General features: G+C 37.8%; 1 protein-coding gene across 11 annotated transcripts in view; it reads right to left on the reverse strand.

Annotated features, from left to right (window-relative positions):
* Positions 1-23,933, reverse strand: part of PDE4D (phosphodiesterase 4D) — a 713,672-nt gene that overhangs the window by 106,881 nt on the left and 582,858 nt on the right. The window contains exon 6 of one of the 11 annotated variants that reach the window (XM_053217755.1): positions 13,584-16,008. The exons of the other annotated variants lie outside the window; for them this stretch is intronic. Coding sequence (XP_053073730.1) covers positions 15,824-16,008 — 185 coding nt within the window. The 3' untranslated portion in view covers positions 13,584-15,823. Of the gene's footprint in view, positions 1-13,583; positions 16,009-23,933 lie in introns of those variants that run through there. 11 annotated transcript variants of the gene reach the window in all.

Raw genomic sequence — 23,933 nt, forward strand, 5'->3', positions numbered from 1 at the left:
CCTCTCTTACACTGGGAATATTACTATATTAAATGGCTAATGGATAAACTTAGGTAACAGTGGCACTATAGTTCTTTCAGAAATAAGATAATTAAGTAGCTATGTGCGCCAAGAAAATTTGCTTTGAACATTTCTATGGTACCCTCTCATTATTTCTGGCTACATGATTAGTAGTAAACTTGAGTGACTGCTTTCTTCTGATACCATTTCAAGTCTGCTCTTGAGTTCTCCAGGCATCACTCTGACTACCAGAAAAAAAAATGAAGACAGAATTTTTTTCACTAGTTAAACAATACGCTGAACTGTTTATAACATTGAGTTTTTCTCCTCCTAATTCCCCAAGACAACTTTATAATTGGCTAAGAATGACAATAATAGATTAATAAGTATGAAATAATCATTACGAACACTCCTACTTAAAATAAGGAGAGTTTCCAGAAGCTGAAACTGAAAGAGAATTCAAACTAAGCAGTTGAACAGGCTAATTCTGGGATTCCCAGCTCATTCCTGGTAAGGGTAGATTGCTTCTTATTTACCGCAAATACTCTTTATTCATTTCCCAAACATTGCTTCACTGTGTACCATGCGCAAAGCACTGTGGTAGTTACTGTGTAGGAAACCAAGGGGGGAAAGATCTAGTGTTTTCCTTCATGATGGAGATGGGTATTAGTGGCAGGGTCCCCTGATGAGGAAACTGATGAATAGGAGGGACTGAAGAAAGTCAGGATGAGGAAATAAGTAGTATATTAAGGCGGGACCTAGTGACAGTTAATTCAATAATTAGTGAAATGTGGTTTATGTTTAGCCCTGCTTTCCTGGGCAGTCCTCTTGAGCTATAAACAGACATAACTGGCCTAGAGTTCAAGTGGGCAGTAAGACTTCAGAATCTACTCGTTAACTCTGATCGGTCTGTCATGGGCTGATGTACAGGAGAAGCTACCATCTCATCAAGAAATAGGACTGTATCTCTCTTTGAACAACTGGTTGTTATGGATGTCCAGCATTCAGTTCTCCTTTCTTTTGAAAACAATGTCGTGATTTCCTTACTGTTAGGTGGGACCACTGTGATTGGCTCAGGGTAAGGTCTACCACCTTTAATTATATGGGAGCTACTAGAGAGAGATGCTCTTTTTTTTCCTGTTAAACATAAAACCTGGAGAGCTATAGCTCTAGGATCCTGACACTGGTGCTGTGCCTATGCATTTGGAAACTGAGAACAAAGCCTAAAATACAAAGAGTAAATCCTCACAAAGGATTCTAATGCAAATGATAGGTACCCATAGTCTATTTAAAATTTCACGGAACCTCATTAAGCGGGGGACGAAGCCATCCACACGCTACTTGTAGGACAAATGCATCCAGGAGGACATTTTGCCATGTGTGAAACAAGTGTGTAAAAACTGCTTAAGAGTATACTCTTCACTAGTATACTCCACAAGGTCAACTTTGCCCTTTAAATTGACTGAGGCATAATCACAAGGCAACGGAAAAAAACAGAGTTGCTTGTCACTTTGAAGAAATATTTGAGTCAATGTAAGGTAACACTTAAAAACAGGTTTTAAAAAAGGAATTGTCTCTTTCTGAAAATAATTATGGAACTGGCACACTACAAGCACTGTGATAACTGACACATGTAAGCCAACAAGCAAAACTGACCAAACAGGAGAACATTTAGGTATGTGAAAAATGAATCAGTTCTTCTGACAGCCAAAAAACAACTTTACAAGACCACTTGAGTTATGTATTTTGACTCGTAATGCGTCATGTTAGTACTTTTATTTAAACCACAACAACGTTTGTCTTCCTAAAAATAGTTTCTGCACTTTAGAAAAGTACAATATGAAGTTGCAGACGAGTGCTGGGCTTAACATACCACCAGAGTTGTAAGAGATTTTTGAACCCCTGCTCACTGGATTTCACAAATGTCCCATCTCTCCTACCAGGTCCAGTCTAAAGGTACATGCAAGTAAATCACAACACCATAACATGATTATGATTGAAGAACACCATGACCTGCAAATTACAATCTGAAAAAGAGAATTACTGAAGCAAAACTGAAAAAGATCATATAATTATCTTAGAAGAGAACTTTTTCCTTAAATGTAATTTTTCTTCCCACTGAGCACGCACAGAAGCCACCCGTGAGCACTCATGTGGTTCCTTTTTAGCCTTTACCTGTTTGCTTTAAAGACGAGAGAAGAAGAATCTGCTTAAAAGCCAAATATACTGATAAATGTTTACCGATAAAATCTTCCAGATGGGCCTACTTTCAAGGAAGGTCAATTACAAGCCTCGTGTCCCTCCTTTTAATGATATCCTTTAATGATCCCCTTCCTCTCCCAGAAAATTAAATCACAAAAACAACTGTGGCTGCGAATGACCCAGTAATCCTCATAATCACATTGCAATAACAGACAAGGAGATCAAAGCACAGGTGTACTGAGAAATAGAGGTTTCCATCTTGCCATAAAATATGAACTTGCTACAAACTAAGATCAAATGTGCTTTTAGCTTCCCAACAATTTCCAATATTTTACAAATGCTGTAGTCTCCTTGATTAATAAACTTCCCTCGATTTTCCTCCTCCCAATTTCTACCAAACATTGGCATTTGTTCATGTATTGTAGCTGTTTTTTCATAGGTTTAAGAATTAATTAATTTTGGAAATGTGGTGGATTATGTTGAATCTCTAATTGCACTAAGACCCCCAAGTTTGTTAGTAAGCTCTTATCTCCAATATTGTAAAGACAGAGCCTAGTGATGGAAAATTATGTAAAGATAAATGTGATGTTAATATATTAGTTAGAAATTGAATTAGGCAACTACTAGTATCTTCAATAAGAGAGCAATTTATTTTTGTTTCATGTTAAGAAAATCCAGAGATAGGCTGAGGCTGGAATGATGACACCATTTTCACTGAAGATCTAGGCTCCTATCATCTTTCTGTTCCACCATCCTTCACACATGTCTTGCATTCTCAAGGCCATTCAGGTTTCAGGATGGCCACTGATGCTCCGCCCATCACATGAACATCACAAGTCTATACTATAGGAACAATGGCAACAGCGAAAGGGAATGTTTCCAGGCAGGATCTCGGTCTGCTTACATTTCATCGGTTACACCTATCTCTTAGGGAGGTTGAGAAAGCAGTCTTTTGTCTGGGCAGATGCCCCCCACTATAACTCAGATTCACTTATTGGTGAATATTGGTTACCAACTGAACACATTGGTTCACATACTCGTTACCAACTGAACAAATCTGTTGAGGATACTTAGCACTTCCAGTTTTTGCCATACCATACGTACAATTGTTGATTTCTTAATATGAGATGGAGTTTGGTCTAATCCCTTGCTTACAGATACAGAAACTGACAGCAGAAAGATTAAAATGTTTTCCCCAAACTATAGAATCAGCTGAGAACTGGAAGCAAAATCCAGACCCTCAATCTATCAGTAAAGATCCAGGTTTTAATCGACAAAACAAACTTAACAAGGTTAGCCCAGGACATTCAGCTAACCAACTGAACAGTAACACATCTTACTACCTGGGTAAGACCCTGTGACTCATACTTCAGGCTTTACGGTCATAACTGCTCACAAACTGTAAAATCCACCCTCTTTGGTAATAAAGTGAGAATCACCATATTTACCACAAGGCTTCTACAGGTTCCTATGGCCACTAAATTACCAAGAAAATGCCACATAATGTGGCAGTATGGGTTGCAGTTTGTAGGAGAGCAGAATGTTCCACACTCAAGGGCAAAGACTGGTACTTGAATTTCATGAGTGAATGCAAGGTCTTTTATGGTGGTGGCTTTTGAAGCACACACACAAACACATTATTATGGTGTGTCTTGAAATTGATGTTCTCAAAATAGCATCCACCATTATACAAAGGAGGTTTGGATGTTTTGAGCCTTTTTCTTTTTTTTTTTTTTTTTTAAGACATTGCTCTTTTCCTCTTATCTCTTCTTCAGTTATGGTCATCACTTCCTCACCCTCTCCTCCCAGCAGCCTTCTCTGCCAACCACAGTACACGATGGTAATCCAGGTACTGTATGTTTTCCTCAGCACTTTGAACTACATTTTTAGGCACTTGCTCTCATGTTTCACTTGTTTTATGCCTTATGCTTGAAGAGAGCAGGATCTGTATCTGCTTTACTTTTCTCACTACACAATACATGACAAAGATCTCAATTTTCTTCCACAATGCCATGCTCAGAACATTTCAATATTCTCCCAAAGTAGTCTCCCTCTCTGCTTCCAGCAGTTCCATGGATCCTCCCTGCTCAGCCACACTCACCATGTATCCCACCTAGGTCACCTAAACCACAGAACACGGAAAGCCTGATTTATCCATACTCGGTGGTTCACCACTCTGTAAACGTACAAGTAAGATTTTTTAGGAGGTGGCCCCAACCTGCATTTACACTTGGTCTTATTCCTTGCTATTCCATCTATTTGCACCCTACTATAAGCTACTCAGAAATAGTCACCTCTTGTTTTACATGTCTCTGACTTCACACATGCTGTTCCCTCTGTCTGAAATGCCTATCTTTCTTTCACTTATGAAGAAATTCCAAAAGGCCTTCAAGGTGTAAGTGAATTACTATCTGTGAAACTCTATGCTATGTATATCGAGCCTTTTCTAAAAGATGGGGAAGCTTGAGCATATCTGTACAAGTACTTCCATTATCACACCTATTCTATTGAATTTGGAAGATTCCATGAGTTTATAATTATATTTATTTTAGTTCACTGTGAATCCCAGGTTCTGGCACATGGGAGGTACTCAATAGTTTGTGAATGAGTGTCAGATTCCCTAACTAGACTTGAATAATTTTATAGAGTCTTTCTGCTTGTCCTAATAGATCTTGTCTCATTTGATTCCATACTCACAGAGGCTAGCATAATGCTTACATGTAAATATCTTCACATCTCTTCTGTTTTTCCAGTTAATCGTTGATCCTAGAGCTGCCCTTTCGGTGGGGAATCTAGTCTGTTGCTCCTTGAAAACTCCCCCTCTTTCAAACTGCCCACGAACCCCGGGAGTTATTTAGGCTAACATGGAGTTTTGCTCCTAAACTTTAGGTGGAGAAAGGATTTCCAATTAGCATGAAGGCTTCTGCTGTTGTTATGTGGTATCAGAGTTGAACACTGGTCCTGTAAAGTCCTGTGTCCTGCTGGTTCAGGTCTCCCCAGGCTTCTAGGATAGCCCAACGTTGGACTCTCAAGATTATAGTTCTTTGATTTCATCTTGCTTGTTAAGACAAAAGTCAGTCCTCAGTCAACAACCTTGGGCCATTGCCTTGAACAGGCATCCAGGCGTTTCCTTCCTTCCAGATTTGTTAAACCTCCTGGGCCTGTTCTATCAGCATTCTTTCCTCACAATAACTGCACAGACCCACCCGATCTATTCTAATGGGTTTTCCTTACTTTTGATAGCAGAGAGAGGTTCAGCCTCTCTTCTCCCAGTAGACTACTGAAATTTGTAGGTAATTTGGTCTACTCTCTTAAATTTGACCAAGGGGGGAGGGGCAACTTCTAATGAAAAGGGGGAGGTATTGTCACACACTTTTTCTAGTGAAAAAGAGGCCAGCCAGGCCTTTTATTTACATAACTAAGAGACACCCCTTAGTGATTCATTTCAAAAATCATAAATATATGAACCCTTAGGATGTTTTCCAAAAACAGACTGAGTAATGGTAAGCACAGATTTAGAATTTCTGCTTCTTCAGTCATCCTCTTACATATGCAAGGAGATGCTTATTGAAATTTAACAGTCATTTTTTTCCCAAGTCCGTTTTTCTTAGGAACAGTAATTTATGACCATGAAGACAAGGTAGGATTAGGACAGTAGAAAAATCCTTGTCCTATAATTGCCCTTTCCTGAGAGGCCAAGAAAACAGGGAGTCTGATAATCAGTTATGAAAAAAAAAAAGGTGAATGGCCTTAACAATCCAATAAGACAACAAGAGATTCATTCCATAGTTAAGATGTGGCAGTACAGGGTCATGTTTGAGTAGGATAGGAGAGATACAATAACAATAAATTTCAATTAGATGACAAAGTCAGCCATAGATCACAGTGCATTTTCCATTAAGAACTGGAAAAGGGAGGCTTGCCATTCAGCTTGTATTTGTTTCAAGAAGACATATATTAATCCTTTCCCCAAATGGGTTTACCAAATTCAGCTTTATATAACATAATCCAGGAGGGATCACCCCAAAGTGAGGCTTAATTTACTGAATTGAAGTGACTTTGAAAAAGCACATTCTTTTCCCATGTTTTTAGTGCCTCTAAAATCCACAGGTGTCTTACAATCGATGGCATCTTGGAATTGATAAAATGAAGTAATTAATCAAATATTTTTAATGAAATAAAATGCTTTAAAGATATAAAAATGGACAACCTAAAAATTGTCCATACATCCAGGTTCCAGTTCAAGGATATGACTACATTAGTCTATTAAAACAGAGACACAGATAATAGTAGCAGGTGAAGATGAACTGGAGCAAGGTGGTTCTCAAAAGGGGTTCCCCATCAAGCAGACCATCAACATCAGCATCACTTGAGAAGTTGTTAGAAATGCAAATTGCTCAGGTCCCATCCCCAGAAGTACTGAATCAGAATCCCTGAGGTATAAGGCCCTGCAATCTGACCTTTAACAAAATCTCACCATTGGTTTGAGAACCACTCCTACAGCACCAAAGAAGACACTTCACCAGCATTATTTGGCATCTCTTGGAAAAGAATACAATCCTAGTATTTCAACCCAGTGGTAAGGCTACCATAAAGACAGAAAGATTCTAGGACCTGATGCAGGGAAGTACTTCTTTAAAGTACTTCCTCAGTTCTTAGGTTCTGACTCAATATTCATGAAAGCAGCTTCTGATTAAGAGTTAGCTTCCCAGAGGCTGAATTACAAGTAGAGAATGAACTGATCAGGCCAATGTGGTATACTGTCTACTTGGCAATGCATTTCTCACTGTAAGTTACTTAATTAGTGTTCTTGCTGTCACATTAAATTCTTGAGTTCTGAGTATCAGTCACAGTACCCAGTCTAACTAGGTTCTGAGAAAATCAAATTTCTGAACATGAAAAACCAAAGGTCAGTCTCTAAAATTTGCGTATGTTGTGAAGACACTGCCCAGAAGGCAGTATGACCACTGCATACATAAGCTATTTAAATGGATTTTTTTTTTAACCAGGTCAAGAGAAGCAAAGAATTAAGGACAGTTAGGTCAAGGTTGCAAACTGGCAGTCTTCTGGCCAGATGTGGTCCACGGATGTGGTTTGGCCCACACACATTGTTTAAAAATTGGGAAATTTCACATAAAATTTTGGACTTCTTCCTGCCTTAAAAAAGCTAAAGATTTGACAACAGGGAGCCCACATCCTGGCACAAAAAGAGCCTGGAACTAAGTAGAAACTGCTTCCTCTAGATGGGCTGTTCCCTTTAGTTTGCTGCAGTCCCTATGGCTCCTTATTGCCTCATGGCCAGCCAGCTTGTCCTTTTATATTACCTGCCTGACCCCTGATGTGTTTGAGTTTGAGGACCACTGATCTACATAAATATTTTTCATGGAATAAATAATTGAGATGATTTGAACAAAATAAATTATTCAGAAAATTAACAACTTTATTTCGTACCTTTATGGATACTGGTATATATGTGTAGGTCAGGGTGTAGAGGATAGTTATCCTTAAAAAGAGACATAGTGGTGAGAATGAAGGTTGTGGTGGTAGAATGAAAAGTGTACTGGACTGGTCCGCTAATGCCTAGATCTGGATCTGCCACACTTAGGGTTTACTGTGGTGATTAAATTAGATGATGTACGTTCAAGATCCTGATATACCATAGGCTTTAAAAAATGGTTGTTGAATTAAACGTTGGATGTGTTTTTTTACCTGCATTTTACTTTAGAAATTATACATAACACAGATAAACATAAAAAAAATCAAAGTTGACCCTCTGAAAGCCTTATGTTGCAACGAGCTAAAGGAATTAATGTTTACTGACTACAAAGTATAAACCGTGGGATGCTTCATAAACAGTGTCCCCTGCAGCAGTACTCTGAGTTAGTATTATCCCTCTTTACACATTGAAAATCAAGGCTGTAAAAATTTAGGTAATTTACCCAAAGTGACGCAGCTAGTGTTAACCCGGGTCCATCTCACTCCAAAGCCTTTACTTGTGAGAACTTCAGCAGTTCTCAAACCAGCCTAATTAAAAGAATCTCCTGGGTTGCTAGTTAAAAACAGAGGTTCTCCTATTCCTGTCCAAACTTACCGAATCAGATTCTAAAGGGAGTAGCCTGAGACTCTGCATGTTGTATCAAAGCCTTAGGTCATTCTTAATAACAGCAAGGGAACACTGCTTGAAAAAGCTGACAGAGTCAAAGTAAGCAGACATAGAATTGCTTTGCATTATGCTCAATAGAGGGAAGAAAGGAAGGAAGGAAGGAAGGTAGGAAGGAAGGAAGGAAGGAAGGCAGGCAAGGTAAGGAGAAGGGGAAGGGACAGAGGGAAGACAAAGAATCCTGGAGCTAATGTCTATGCCATTTGAAGGACTACGAGAAGGCACTTACTAGATGGGTGCTTTCTTTCTAACTGTACCCAGGCTGTTTAATGCAAACACAGGAGCCAGCCAACAGGAAGCGCAGCTTGCCACTGCAGAGGAGTAAAGCACTTTGAACTACAGGCATCTTGTACACCCAAATTACATGCTGTGATACACATAGTATTTGAGCTGTTCCGCAAGACAGAAGCCAATTATTCTTGGCACATACTTCTATCGTGCTATCCAAATCACCATCCCTCACATGTGGAACTGTGCCACATCAAATGCACCAAGCCATAAATTCTTTAAACTCTTAGAGATGAAAGTCAAACATTGGAGAAAAAGATAGTTTGGTACACACACCATATAGCTGAAAAGATGTATGCTTAACTTATCACTGCTGAATCTATTAAGAGAAAATGGGCAGCAAAAGTCTGCTTTTGGAATTTTTCAGAGTGCAAACTGAACTTCTTCAATGTAATTCAGCATAATCATTGCATTTTCAATTTTTGGTGAAGTCACTTTATTTATGGTATTCATCTTAAAATAATTGACTTTTCAGCCTCTTTCTCTAAATGTTTTTGAACCCAGGGGAAAAACATAGACACTAAAACCAAGAATAGAGGCTGTAGGTACCATAAAATTCTGTTGGGAATCACAGAAACTACACATATGTTCGGATTGGTAGTGTTATTTAACAATCATATCGATTAGTTGACTCACTCCCCCATCTCTTACCTCTTATAAATCTTGAAGTTAAGAGAAGGTTTCATCAAAACTGGTAGGTGATATTGAAATAGAAATCCAATGATAATTGTTAATGTTATAATAGAACATTTAAAAACAAAGATCCTGAAAGATTGAAACAGGACTAGAGGCACTAGTCCTGGGCTTCTCATCCTTTAATTTGCTTAGTCACATCCCAGGAACTTTGTTAAAGTGCAGATTCTGATTTAGGAGGGCTGCATTTCCTAGTGCTGAAGTTCTGCAGCTCTAACAAGTGCTCAGGTGGTACTCACACTGCTGGTCTAGATATCATAATAAGAGTAGCAAGTCCACCAAATTAAGAAAGCTCACACTGGTGAAGTTGCCAGAGACATGATAAAGAATCTCCAGTAGGAGGGCTATAACGTAGCATTAGAGTCACTTAGACATAAAATGCAAAGATGAAAGATGGAAGGTTTACATAATTTCTCCAATTTCTCTAGAAGGAATTGGTTACACTGCAATAGAAAAATAATTTTATTTTTGATTCATAAGACAGGAATTCTGAGAGGGTAGGCAGATTTAAAATCACTACAACTGGGGTTCTTAAAGTTTAAAAATCTGATGAGCATACTGGGCTATCTCCCCATAAAAATGTAGATGTGAACATGGACACACATTTCTGCATGCAGTTACCAAAGGCTCACTGAGCTTTCTTCTGAAAAGCATGAATCACCTAGGTAGGGGCCCACAGATTTAAGATTACCAATGAACAGAATTGGTGCACAGGGAAAATCCATAGTTTTAAGAGTGACAGAAAAACCACAAACCTGCTTTTGTATTTGAATGATGATATTATTGTATAAAGGATACTAGTGCCTGAAACATATCCCTTAAAAAAAAAAGCTGGCTGAAATGTATATTTTCCCAACATAAGACATTAAGCTTCTTCATGTTACTTAGGAGGAAATCACTACATTAATAAGTTAAATATAAACTGTTTGGAGAAAAATAACACAAGACAAAGCTCCAGGTATAAAAAATACTATACAGAAAAAGGATTTCTAAAGATATAAAGGGCAATTGTTTTATGCTGATGCTCCATGTTGTCTTTTTTTTTCCCAATAGTTTTGAGCATCTCATCACCTATATATTTATACTAGTGAGAAATTATAAATACTTAATAGTTGTCAATTAAAAGGCATAAGAACGAGTTTATTTTTTCAAGACTTATTGATCATCTAATCTTCAATAAGTAGCTTAGAATCTAGAAAGGAAGTTATAATGTGTGTGTGTGTGTGTGTGTGTGTGTGTGTGTGTGTGTGTGTGTAACTATACACCAAGGCATGATACGAAATATAGCCACAAAGCTGTATGAGTCCTGGGTACTGAGAGTACTAACAGAAGGGTGATTGCTTCCAGAATGAGATAATGGGGAGTGTCAAGGAAACAGTCACAGAAGGAGCTTTGAGCTGGACCCAGAAAGATGAGTAGGATTTCAATAGATGCAGAAGTAAAGGGAAGGCATTTTATGAAAACAGGCTCATATTAACAAAGCATTGCAGAGGTGGGGTGAGGGGAAATATGCACTTTGGACCAAAAAGAGTATGATACTCTCTTATATTTGTTATAATAATACAACGTGCAGAGTCTCCCCTCCTTGAATCTTGGCTGGGACTGGGACTTGCTATATGTGGCAAAATTGGTTGTGTGCCAGTTCTGGGCTTATGCATTAAGATGGCCTGGCTTTCATATTCTTGGCAGTTCTGAGCTGCCAGAAAAGGAAGACTGACTACCTTTCACATGGAGATCACATGGAGAGAGAAAGCTCTGAGCCTACATGAAGTGGACAGTAGTTAGGGTCATCCCAGCTGAGTTTCCAGCCTCCAGTCAACTGGCCCAGGGAATACAATCACATTCAGAACTAAAGTAAGACAAGCAGAACTGCCTAGCTGAGCCCGGTGGGGACTGCAGAGTAGAATAGTTGCTTTTTAGAGAATCAATTTTTGGAATAGTCTGTTATATGGTAATATACAACTGAAACAGAGCATTTATTCCCATTTTTAAATCAGTACCTTCTATTGATAAATATTAAACCTGCACACCTACCTGGAGATTCAGATGTAGCCCTTTCCTTCTACTCACATTAGACAAGACTTGTTTTGAACCTTATTGCTGGAGTTTAGTATGCAAAATTCTAGCATTTTTTTTCTTTTTATAAATCAACAATGCCTGCACCACCCCTCCTTTCACGTCTCCTTGATAAGAGCACCTTAGATTACCAACGGTGTGTAACTTTGTGCCTGAGCATGTGTGGGTCTGCATGTATGTGGGTTGTGTTATATAGACATATCTATCCTAAAACAATTTACATTAAATAATTCCTTATATGTGACGCACACTTATTTTTTCTATTTTATTCAATTTCCTTTTCTTACTGCTTATTGTAGCCCACTGCATTTGTTTCATAATGCACGAGTAGGTTGACATCTTCAGTTTAAAAAATCCTGTCCTGTTACATGTAAAAAAATGAAACTGGACCATCTTTCAACACCATACACAAAAATAAACTCACAACGGATTCAAGATCTAAATGTGAGACCTGTAACGATAAATACCCTAGAAGAGAAGAGAAGCTGTAATTTTTCTGACATTGGCCATAGCAACATTTTCTTATACATGTCTCCTTAAGTAGACAGAAACAAAAGCAAAAATAATTAGGACTGCATGAAAATAAAAAGCTTTTGCACATCAAAGGAAAACCATCAACAAAATTAAAAGGCAATCTAAAGAATGGGAGAAGATATTTGCAAAGGATATACCCTATAAGGGGTTAATATCCAAAATATATAAACAACTCATACAACTCAACACCAAAAAATCCAATTAAAAAATGGGCAGGGGACGTGAATATTTTTTTTCCAAAGCATACATACAGATGGCCAACAGACACATGAAAAGATGTTCAACATCACTCATCATCAGGGAAATGCAAATCAAAGCCACAATGAGATATCACCTTACACCTGTCAGAATGACTAGAATCAAAAAGATAAGAAATAAGCGTTGACAAGGATGTGGAGAAAAAGGAACCCTTCTGCAATGCTGGTGGGAATATAAATTGGTACAGCCACTGTGGAAAACAGTATGGAGGTTCCTCCAAAAAATTAAAAATAGAAATACCATATGATCCAGTAATTCTTTTTATTGGGTATTTACCCAAAGAAAATGAAAACACTAATTGTAAGTGATATATACACTCTTATTTTTATTGCAGCATTATTTACAATACCAAACTATGGAAGCAACCTAAATATCCATCAATAGACACATGTATAAGGAGGATGTGGTATATATACACAACGGAATATTATACAGAAATAAAAAAGGATGAGATCATGCCATTTGAGACAACATGGATGGACCTAGCAGGTATTATACTAAGTGAAATAAGTCAGACTGTGAAAGACAAATACCATATGTTTTCATTCAAAAGTGAATCTCAGGGACGCCTGGGTGGCTCAGTTAAATGTCTGATTTTGGCTCAGGTCATGATCTTGCGGTTCCTGAGTTTGAAGCTCACATTGGGCTCTGTGTTGACAGCTCAGAGCCTGGAGTCTGCTTCAGATTCTATGTCTCCCTTTATTTCTGCCCCTCCCTACTCATGCTCTGTCTCTCTCACTCCAAAAAAAATTTAAAAAGTGCACCCCCCCAAAAAACAAACAAACCAAAAAAAGCAAATGAATAAATGAACAAATGAACCAAATGAATAAAAAATACAAAGCAGAATCAGACCTATAAATACAGAGAATGAACTGATGGTTGCTGGGGGAGGAGTGGGGGCTGGCAAAATGGGTGAAGTGGTGTGGGAGATACAAACTTCCAGTTATGGAAGGAGTAAGTCATGGGAATAAAGGGCACAGCATAAGGAATACAGTCAATGATATTGTGATAGGGAGGTATGGGGACAGATGGTCATTAACACTCGTGGTGAATGCAGCATAATGTATAAACTTGTTGAATCACTATGTTGTATACGTGAAATAGTATGCCATTGTGTGTTGACTATACTCAACTAAAAAATAAGGTACAACAAATAAATATTTAAACAACTAAAAACACTGCCTTAAGAGGCATTAATCATCCATTGAATATTCACGAAAATTCTCTAATCTCTTGGGTACAATATTGAAAAAACAAACACAATTCCTTCTTTCATGGGCAGAATATTCATTAAATAGCAATAACAACAAAATAGGTACAAAGTATGATTTAATTCCATTTTTAATACATGCTGAGAAACTGTGATAAAGAGACCTTATTGAATCTGGAAAATTGAGGTGGGATTTGTTCATGGATGCCAAGTTAGGGAAAGTCTGAAGCAACAGAGGTCAGTCTTCAGACAAAGCATTTCCCCAACTTTCTGGTCTGTCAAGGCTGGCAGAGGAGGACAGCAGGAGGCTGCTGAAAAAGTAAGTGGGTCCAAGTCGGGTCCTGCTCCATCCAATCCAAAAGATAGTTGTAGGGGCTGATACATGCCTTTAGTCTGCTGAGCCCAGCTTGTATTTAACACTTCCCAACAATTCTTGGCTTCTTGGGTCTTCTTGGGAGAAAAGACTCAAGCACGCTACATTGAAATAGTCCTCTCAGAGCCCGGAAATGAACAAAGTGAAATTGTCTACCACATCTCAATATCAAATTAAGAGACTGATCCAGAGTTATGCAAAATCATCTCTAAGAGACTCCCAAGCTGGACCCTGAGAGTAACTGGTTAAGGATGTTAACACATCTGGAGAAAGAATGCTCCCATTCAAGGTGGAGGGAGGGTAGCAAGTAAATCTGAGAAAAAGGAGAGATGTGCTGTCCATGAGGAGAGGAAGTACCTGTGTGGGACTGGGGAGGGGGCCTGTCCTACTGCAAAGGACCAGCCTTGCTGCTCATTCCAATGTCCTAGCTCCTCAAACAGGAGACAGTAAACATTCTGATCCAATTTAACTCTGTCTATTCTAAATCTATCATTTGGCTTTCTGAACTTACCTACAGAAGGAGAATGTGTGTACTGGTAAAACCAAAACATTTTGTAGCTTTTAAGCAATCAATTGATATTGTGGCTTTAAGACTCTGGTGAGCTTTGAGAGTGGGAGTCAGCATAGTCAGGGAAGAGGACAAGATCATTGTTCTAAGACTGTGTGTCTGAGGGGGAAAGCCTGGAGTACAGTTAATACACCAAGGAAAATACTACTCTGTAAGGACCTGTCTGGATGGCCAACTGTCCTTCCCCAGGCAATATTCCCAGGTAATTCTCTTTCCCTTCCTTCCCTTCCCCCCAAGTACCATTTTTCATTTAACATTTCTATAAGGGTAGTAACTAACTACAGCAACTATCCAGTACAACAGCAGGTAACTTGTCCAATGTTGCCCATGTTCTAGGCATTGTGCCAAGCACAATGTGGATTATCTTATTTAATCCTCATTCTAAGAAGGTACTATTATTATTCCTATTTTACCACTATGAAAACTGAGGTTAGGTACAAGGTCTCATAAACAGTAATGTCAGAGCTGGGATTCAGAGCAACGTGATTCCAGAGCTGGCACCCTGAACCTATGTGGTTTACAGAGTTCGTGCTCTTTAAAAGGAGGAGGACAAAGGACCTCAGCCTGTATGCTTTGATGACCTACACACCTTTCTTGGTGTCACACAGGACTTCAATGTTTCTTCTTCTGGGCTCTCCAGTGCTCCATTTAAGTCAGAGAGAAATAGTTCAGGTTCCCACCTTCAACCTCATCTTTTCTCTTCGCTTTTCTGTGGTCTCATAGGGTATATAGTTCCTTCGTAATTAATTTGTTTCAATTTGCTTCTTTCCAGTCTAGGATCGTTCAAGCATGATCCTGGAACTAGAAAATGTGCACTTATCCTCCAGTGAACTTTCTATAGTTTCTTAAGGTGATAATAGCAAGCTACTTAGGATCTCACTTTTGGATAGGCTCTTGGATTATGACTGTCCCCCCAGATATCTCCTAGGCAACTGGCCTAATGTAGGAATGGCCATTTACATAAAACTCAATCATTAACTAAGGCATTATTTTTCAAAAGATGTCATCTTGGGGTGCCTGGATGGCTCAGTTGGTTAAGCATCTGACTCTTGATTTTGGCTCAGGTGATGATCTCACGGTTCCTGAGATAGAGCCCCACATTGGGTTTTGTGCTGACATCATGGACGGAGCCTGCTTGGAATTTTCTCTCTCTCTCTCTCTCTCTCTCTGCTCCTCTCCCACTCAAGTGTGTTCTCTCTGTCGCTCAAAACAAATAAACATAAAAAAAAAGAATGTATTGAACACTGACCATGACTAAAGCAATATGCTGCATAAATCTGTACCAGTGAACAAAATGGGTGAAGACCCTCACCCACAAGTAGCTCACAGTCTAGGAGGTGAAAGAGACTACCTAATAAATGCAGTGAATTATGTGTCAGAAGGAAAAATGGTATTTAGAAACAAACAGATATACCCACAAATAGAACAGGGACTGGGAAATGGGGGTGATTCAGGATGCAGTTAAAAAATATGATGGTCAAGGCTGGTCTCATGTGGAAGATGAAACATGAACCAAATCTTGAGGAAAATCAAGGAATTGTTCTGAGGTTTTTCGGGAAAACAGCAATCCATGTAGTGCCATGGTCTTAAGGCATAAGCACATGGGAGGAGCTTGACGATCAGCAAGAAAGCTAGTGTGGCTGGACCTGAATGAACAAGGGGGAGAAGAGTGCACAAGAAGGCCAGAGATGAAATAGGTACCAAATCAGGGTGGACACTGTAGGCTGCAATAACCACTTTAATTCTGAGAGAAATGGCAGCCATTGCAAGATCGTGAGCAGAGGAATGATACAGTCTGCATTGGCTCCTGTCTTTAAAACAAACTGTAGTGCAGCCAAGGTAGAAGCAGAGTGACCTACTAAGAGGCTACTGCAATCATCCAGGTCACAGAAGATAGTGGCTTCCAATAAGGAAGTAGCCATGGAGGTGATGGGAAAGAGTGCGGCACTATGGGCTTCAGGGGTTCCTGATGGACTGAATATGAGATCCTCACCAGCAAACAGAGCAAGAAAGACAGAATGAGGTAGAGAGGTGCAATTGATGGGAGGGGACTGGCTACATTTTACTTCTCACCACGTACAAATTTAGCTCTTGATATTAGCAGATTTAAATAATTCATAATTTTAAAAACATAATTGGAAAATGTATCAATACTTTCACATCAATTTGCATTAAAAATTGTGTTAAACTGGAAATTAGGGTTTCATTGCCAAACTGCTGGTATGTTTTTTCCCCCACCATATTATCAAAAACAAACAAACCAGAATAACCACTGGTATGAATGAAACATTCATCACTATCTCATAGAAATGGTGTCTTTTTGCTTCTCTGTCCATTAAAGGTTTTGATAATTTAGCTAACTATATTATTTACTGGTTTTATTCTGAGAAATTGAACACTAAGAGGTACATTCTAGTAGAAAGGCTGTCCTAGGGTAAAATAAAAAGCAGGTTAGCACTGCTGTAAAGAGTCTGATCTTTGGAACAGACTGCTCAAATTTGACTGTTGACTCTGTTACTATCTACATGACCCTGGGCTACCTTAGTTTCCACAACTAAGAATAAGAATAAATAATAATAATAATAAATAAATAAATAAATAAATAAAATAAGAATAATAATATATTATTATTTCTTCTTCTTATTATTTTTATATTTATTATATAATAAATATAAATATTTTTAAATTTATTATATAATAAATATAAATATATTTATATTTATATAAATAATATAATTTATATATAATTTATTTATATATTATTTATATTATATTTATATTTATTTTTTATTTATTTATTTAATTTATTATTATAAATTATATTTATATTATTATTATTATCACAGATTTATGGTGAGGGTTAAACAAAGTCCTTAGAAGAGTGAGGCACACAGAAAACCCTCAATGAATGGCATTACTTATTGAGCTATTGAGCATACTTGCTACTACCATGCACCCGGAAATTCTCACCTCTCTTCCCAGGAGATTATTTTTATATTTGATAACTCTTTTTTTTCAATAGTCATTTCTTTCTTATGGAAAAAGTGAGAAAGGAAAGAAAATGGACAACTGTGATATAAATGCTCAACACTGTAGGCTCTATAACACTATTGGTTAGAACACGAACAATTTCAAAAATAATTTTGAAGTATATTTTGAGGCAGAAGACTATTGAAAATTTTTTGCTCAATTAAAAAAAAGTGTTGCAGTGGCAAATGGTCAAATGATATGATCTCATTAAAATATATTTTATTTTTTTTATTTATTTTTATTTTTTCATTAAAACATTTTAAATATACAAAAACTTGGAAGGAAATATTAATAGCAGTTATCTCTGCACGGCTAGATTTGTAGAGTTTTAATGCATTTTGTGACTCATTTTTGTTTTATTTTCTGAATGTGTATGGAATGCTCAGATGACTCATTCATGTCACCAACTGAGATACAAAACAGAGGAACAAATTTAGGAGAAAAGCTAACATTGATTTTGGGTATGAAGAATTTGATAAACTTGCAAGGTACTCAGGTAAAAATTTTCAATAAACAGACCAGTTTTCAAACTTCATGAAAGTGTCTAAGATGGACTTGGATATGAATTATCACATAGAGATGGCAGTTAAAATCACAAGAATGCATGAGCGAATTCTGGAAAACCTGCAGTGACTAATGTCTAAGAAAGGGTGAAGGAACTGCAGACTAAGAGGAAAACAGAAAGAGTGTATGGCCTCACGCCCAAGAGGGAGAGGGTTTCAAGGAGGACAGAATGACCATCGCCTTACTGAAGCCTAGTAAGTAATGAGCTGAAAAGTGTCTGTGTGATTTGATAATTAGGAGATGGGAGGAACCAGAGTGTGAGTATTTGCAATAGAGCCATGGAGCTGAAGGTAACTGCAAGAGGGCTGAGAAAAGAAAAGGAAGGAGCAAATCTACAGTTTCCTTTCTACAAGTTTGGGTGAGAAAATCAGTAATGATAAGGGGAAGACACAAGATTAAAGAAGAAGGGGATTTTTTCCCCTTAGGAATGGAGGAACTCAATGATTCTGAGGGAGAAAAAGCTACCAGCGACTAGGTCAAAGACAAAAGAAGCAGAAGAGAAGATGGATGGAATAATATCCAAGAAGAGGTATTCAAGGGGACAGAGAGGTTAAGTTTGAGGTTATTTTGACCTCTTATTTTTAAGCGCACAAAATAGATATCTTTCTACAGTGCAACATAAAAAATCAATACAGATTGAGCAAATTATAATTTAGCCTTTCTTGGATAACTCCATGTTGTCAATCTGAACGTCAATTACCGCACTTAGCTGTCCAGATGGAGGTGCGCTGTTAAGGTTTCCTAAGACAGTTTGAGCTTATTCCACCTTCCAAAAGTCCCCCAAACAGCAGTGCTGTTTTTTCTGGGTGATGTTGATAGATTCTGTTTCCTCCTTTGTTTGCAGGTTATCAGCCGCCACTTGGCTACTAGCAGTTGTGATTTTCCCTGGAATCTCCTATTCACCTTTTTCTGATTTGCTTATCTGATTTTGGAAGGCATGGACCCACTCATATATCAGTATACATTTCTCTTGCTAGCAAAGTGCATTATCTTTGGTAGGCAAAGTCTTGAACGTCTATTTTGGGTGCTCAGAGACCTCTTTGCTTCCTTCCTGGTGCTCATCTTTATTACAGGAAGAAGGGGACACTGTGGGGGTTGGGGGCTGAATTCTTAATAGCTGGGATATATACTGCTGTTAATAATTGAGGTCTACATATATATCATGTTTGCTGAAACATAATGTGTATATAGAGAAAAGGCTGAGGGAACACTGAGCTTACTTAGCAAAAGTTATTTCTCTTCTACAAAACCTACGTTGTTTGTTGAGTGATTTCATCAGAGTCATCTGCAAGCCATATCTATGATTACATAAATAATTAACAATAGTTTTAAAATACCTTTGAAATGATTTTGGTTCTGTTTACGTCCCCAACAATGTAACTCCCACAATATTTTGACAGGTTTATAATTATTATTGGAAAATACATTTCTTATCTCAGAGAGTTTGTGAATTAATGTTTACTGTACAGCAAACAAATATATAGACAAAAATGTGTAAATGGCTAGGAAATGAAATGGAAATCTTTGTCCAAATTCATTATCAACATGTTTTCAGCATGTATTATGCTAAGCTGCATTATAATGTACTTTCCTTGAGGAGATACATTTAAGAAATTAAAATGGCATAAAGCATACAATTCCCCATTGTATAATCCAAATAAACAAGAATGATTTTCAGAAAGCTCATCCCATGGATTTCTTTTTAATTTATACACTATAGGTAACTTACACTCTATGATGAGTATACTAACCAAAATTTTGCCCTCTGACCCTGATTTACCAATTTTACACAATTCAGACTTCCTAAGACAGGATTTGAAAATAAACAATATTTGCCAACATGTGCAAGCATGCTCAATGAGCATCTATGCACATGTATTTTACTACCTTTCCTTTCTTTTTCAGTCTGAGTGCTTTTAAAAATCAGCATAACCACAATAAAAAGAAACCACAACTGCCCTATTATTGAATTACAAAGCAATGTGTGTGGGAAACACCCCTCTGGAGTTTTAAGAGAGTCAAAAGGAAGATGTCCTGCACGTACTCCACGGCTGCAGGAATTCTGGTGAAAGGAGATACCAATCCAGAACTGCTTGAACGATGACTGTGCAGCCAGCAAGAGGTGGAGGAATGACGGGAAAGCTTGGGAAGCTGATTGGCAGGCAGGAGAGGCAAGCAGGGAGGAGTGGAAGATGAAAGTCAGAAAAGACAGCAGGAATGAAAAGAGGTGCAGATGTGAAGCTAGAGTAGACCACCTATTCCAAGTTTCCACATTTCAAGCAAGTTTTTAAAAAGTTCAAAGAAATACAACCTTCTGCAAGATGAGAAGTTGCTTTAGGGAACTGATTTTAAATAAGTAATAGTTGGTAATTACTCAATACAATCATTAGCAACAAAAATGGCAAGATTAAATACCAATAAAATACTTCACAGTACACAGGGCAGCCAGGTGCAGACTTCTTTATCCGAACTCAATTTCTCTACACTTAAGCCACTATTATTTTTGTGGCTTCACAGTGGCTTTACCCAATACTCTAGAGTACAATTTCTCCACATAGGGGTTGTTACAAAACATCGAGATTGCTGCTGAGCTGAATTACTCTAACCTACGTGAAGGAGGTCTCATTGGCATATTATTCTATTCTGGGGTCTCACTGCTACCAACTCATCTAGTTGTCACATAAATCACCTGAAAATACTGTTTTTGTCAAAATATTGCCATGCCCATCTGTGTTCAAAAACCATTAATGACTATCAACTTTAGGTTCACATCTGAAACATCTTAGTTTGGCCAAGGCTTTCCCTTCTAATCTCACTCATTTGGACCCTCTACTACAGGACTATTACACTTGTCACACACATCTTTGATTCAACAACTGTGCATCTTATGTGGGCAGATTGATCCCCTGTATCTATTTAAATACACTCTACAGTAAGCTGCTTAAATGTTAAACCCCATATTTTCCACCTATGTATCCCAGGTCTGACATGCCTGGCATGTAGAAGGTGCTCCAATCAATATTTGTTGATAGTGAATACAGCAACTTAGATAAATAAATAAAGCCATATGTATGTGGTAGGTCTACTCTGGCTCTTGTTCATAGCACTGACTACTGTAAGGAATAGATCTCAGTGACTGCTACAAAGCAACCACCAGGGAACAAATTTCAAAGAGGAAAGAATTTATTCACAGTCTTATGAAGATTTTCAGTATTGCTTTCTTCCTAGGCACCATCCAGTGTACCTGACCTAATTCTCCTTGTTCTTCAGAACAATGGTCTGTTCTTCCAATTTAGATGTTTTTCTTGTATGCATTTGTTGTCTTTCTTCCCTTTATCAGCACCAACAGCAGACACACCACAATTCAAGTGAAATCTTCTTGACCTTGGGAAATCTTCACAGTTGTTCTATTATTCTATGCTTCATACCTTACAAATGAAAATTATGCCACAGGACTTGGGGCAGTGAAAGAAACAAAGGAGGGTAAAGGAAAGCATGAAAGAATTATATAAATTGGGGTGGGAAGGATGAAAGAAAAAATATTTTTGAGAGCCAAAAGGTAGTAAAATTCTAAAACTCTTAATTCAAATTTACTGCCTACCTCCTCCTTTAAGGAAGATGGCTGATATCATATTCATACAAGTGAGTTTCTTCCTTAATGGTCAAATTCTTATTTTTTGGTTTAAAGATCCAAGGATCCTTCTAACAATGAGCAAACAAAACAAAAATAAATGCTTTTAGAAAAACGCTAATTAATATTAAATATCAAAAGAATGGGGCACTTGGGTGGTTCAGTTGGTTAGGCATCTGTCTCTTGATTTCAGCTCAAGTCATGATCTCATGGTTCATGGGATCAAGCCCAATGTCCAATTGCGCTGATAGTGAGGAGCCTAATTGGGATTCTCTCCATCCCTCTCTCTCTGAACCTCCCCTGCTCATGCTCTCTGTCTCTCTCAAAATAGATAAATAAACATGAAAAAAAAAAAGAGAATAGAGGAAAGTTATGCTTTGCTTATAGAATATGTGGGTTACCAACATACAGGCTCTATCTATTGAAGTAACATTATTTGAGGAATTGAAATAATTCTTTAGACAGTCCAGACAAAATGTTTCTAACACCAGAGCAGAGGATGTAGATTAATTTTATGAAGTCTGACTTTCTTTACTGTTTATAGAACACCAGATTGTTATTATGTTTTCCATCTCATTTCTAACTTGTGCTTTTTCAAAGGTGCTTATATGACAAAGAAAATAACAGAGACTATAATAAGAAACCTTAGAATATAGTGACTTTCTATCCAGTAATACTATTTTTCAATCACTGAGCTCTGCTGTATGTTTTAGCATGAGCCATTCAGTCATGCTCCACAAGGGATAAGGTGAAAACATCCTGTGATTCATTTCAATTCCACTACTGTTCACATTCAGAGAAATAGATATGAAGGGCCTGAGATAGAAATGCAGAACAAAAGAAAAGCCTACTTGTAATCTACAATTCCACAGAGGTTGATGGGGAAAAGTGCAAAATGAAATAAAACCAGCAACACTCTAAAATCCAAAAATATTAATTATTCCTACACCAATGCATTAAACAAAACAAAACAAACAAACAAACAACAACACAACAAAACCTTGAAGGTAACTTTCATTTTGTTCATGGTTATGTTTGACTTTCCTTTACTATATCCCACAACATACGGGGTTGCTGCATGAAATCTTCTTCACTGACTGTGACCTGGGCAGAATCACCCATTCATCCATTGATCAAGCACATATGAATCCCATTTATGTGCCAAGCACTTTGAGTACTTCGAAATCCAATATCAACAAGGCATAGTGTAAACTCTAAAGAACATCACAGGCTTACAGTTAGCCAAGGCCCTATCTTTTAAAATTCATAAAGCTATACTCTGAGGTCCTTCGTGCTCCATTCTTTCTTTCTTTTTTTAATGTTTATTTATTTTTGAGAGAGAGAGAGCATGTGCAAGCAGGGGAGGGGCAAAGAGGGGGGTACACAGAATCCCAAGCAGACTCCAGGCTCTGAGCTGTCGGCAAAGAGCCCAATGTGGCACTTGCACTCACGAACCGTGAGATCATGACCTGAGCTGAAGTCATACGCTTAACCGACTGAGCCACCTAGGTGCCCCCCACCATTCTTTATTTTCATCTAAAAGTTATTTACTGAGGTGACAGTCACATAATAGAAAATTAAATTTTTAAAGTGAATAATTCAGTGGCATTTAGCACATTCACCATATTATGCAACTACCACCTCAGTCTTGTTCCAAATATTTACATCATTCCAATAATATCCCTGACCCATTAAACAGTTTCTCCCTCCAAGACCACCATCAGTTTCAAGGTGTAGGAGGCAGGAAGCTTTCATTTAAAAACAGGCTTTGAAAAAACTCATCTACACAAGGAATCACTCTGAGGAATTGTGTAGGAATTATGTAGGAACTGAGGAAACTATACTGAGGTCAGAGAGCCTTTCAAAATCAGAGTCAGCCTCCAATCTTAGGGTTTTAAAAATGACATTCTTCATTTTGTTTGGGGGTGTTGTGTTTTGTTTTTTAGACATGGCCAATTTTCCAGATTCTCATTTCCAAAAGCCTGTAGATGTTGCCTTTGGTCCAGTGGCTAAGGTGTTGTTGTACTGATAATATTCTGACACACCAAATTTCTAAAGATCAATTAATACGAAGAATTTTCAGATCTGTGTGTTTATTTACCCTCTATGTCTTAGGGCTTCATCTAAATCCCAGGGCGTGCATTCTGTCTTCACCATAAGCAATAGCACAGCTGATTCTAAAAATGTCTCCATGGTATCTTTGTTTAAGTTTCTTCAGCAAACTCTTCTTTGAGATTTACTTTCTTTGCCAATTCAGGTAATGGGGTTGATTAAAAAAAAAAAAAACAAACAAACAACAAAACAAAACTCTTTCCAGGTAATCTTTTTTCCCTTTCATCGTCTGCT

The sequence above is a fragment of the Acinonyx jubatus genome, chromosome A1 (genome assembly GCF_027475565.1).
Source record: "Acinonyx jubatus isolate Ajub_Pintada_27869175 chromosome A1, VMU_Ajub_asm_v1.0, whole genome shotgun sequence".
Taxonomy (NCBI): Eukaryota; Metazoa; Chordata; class Mammalia; order Carnivora; family Felidae; genus Acinonyx; species Acinonyx jubatus.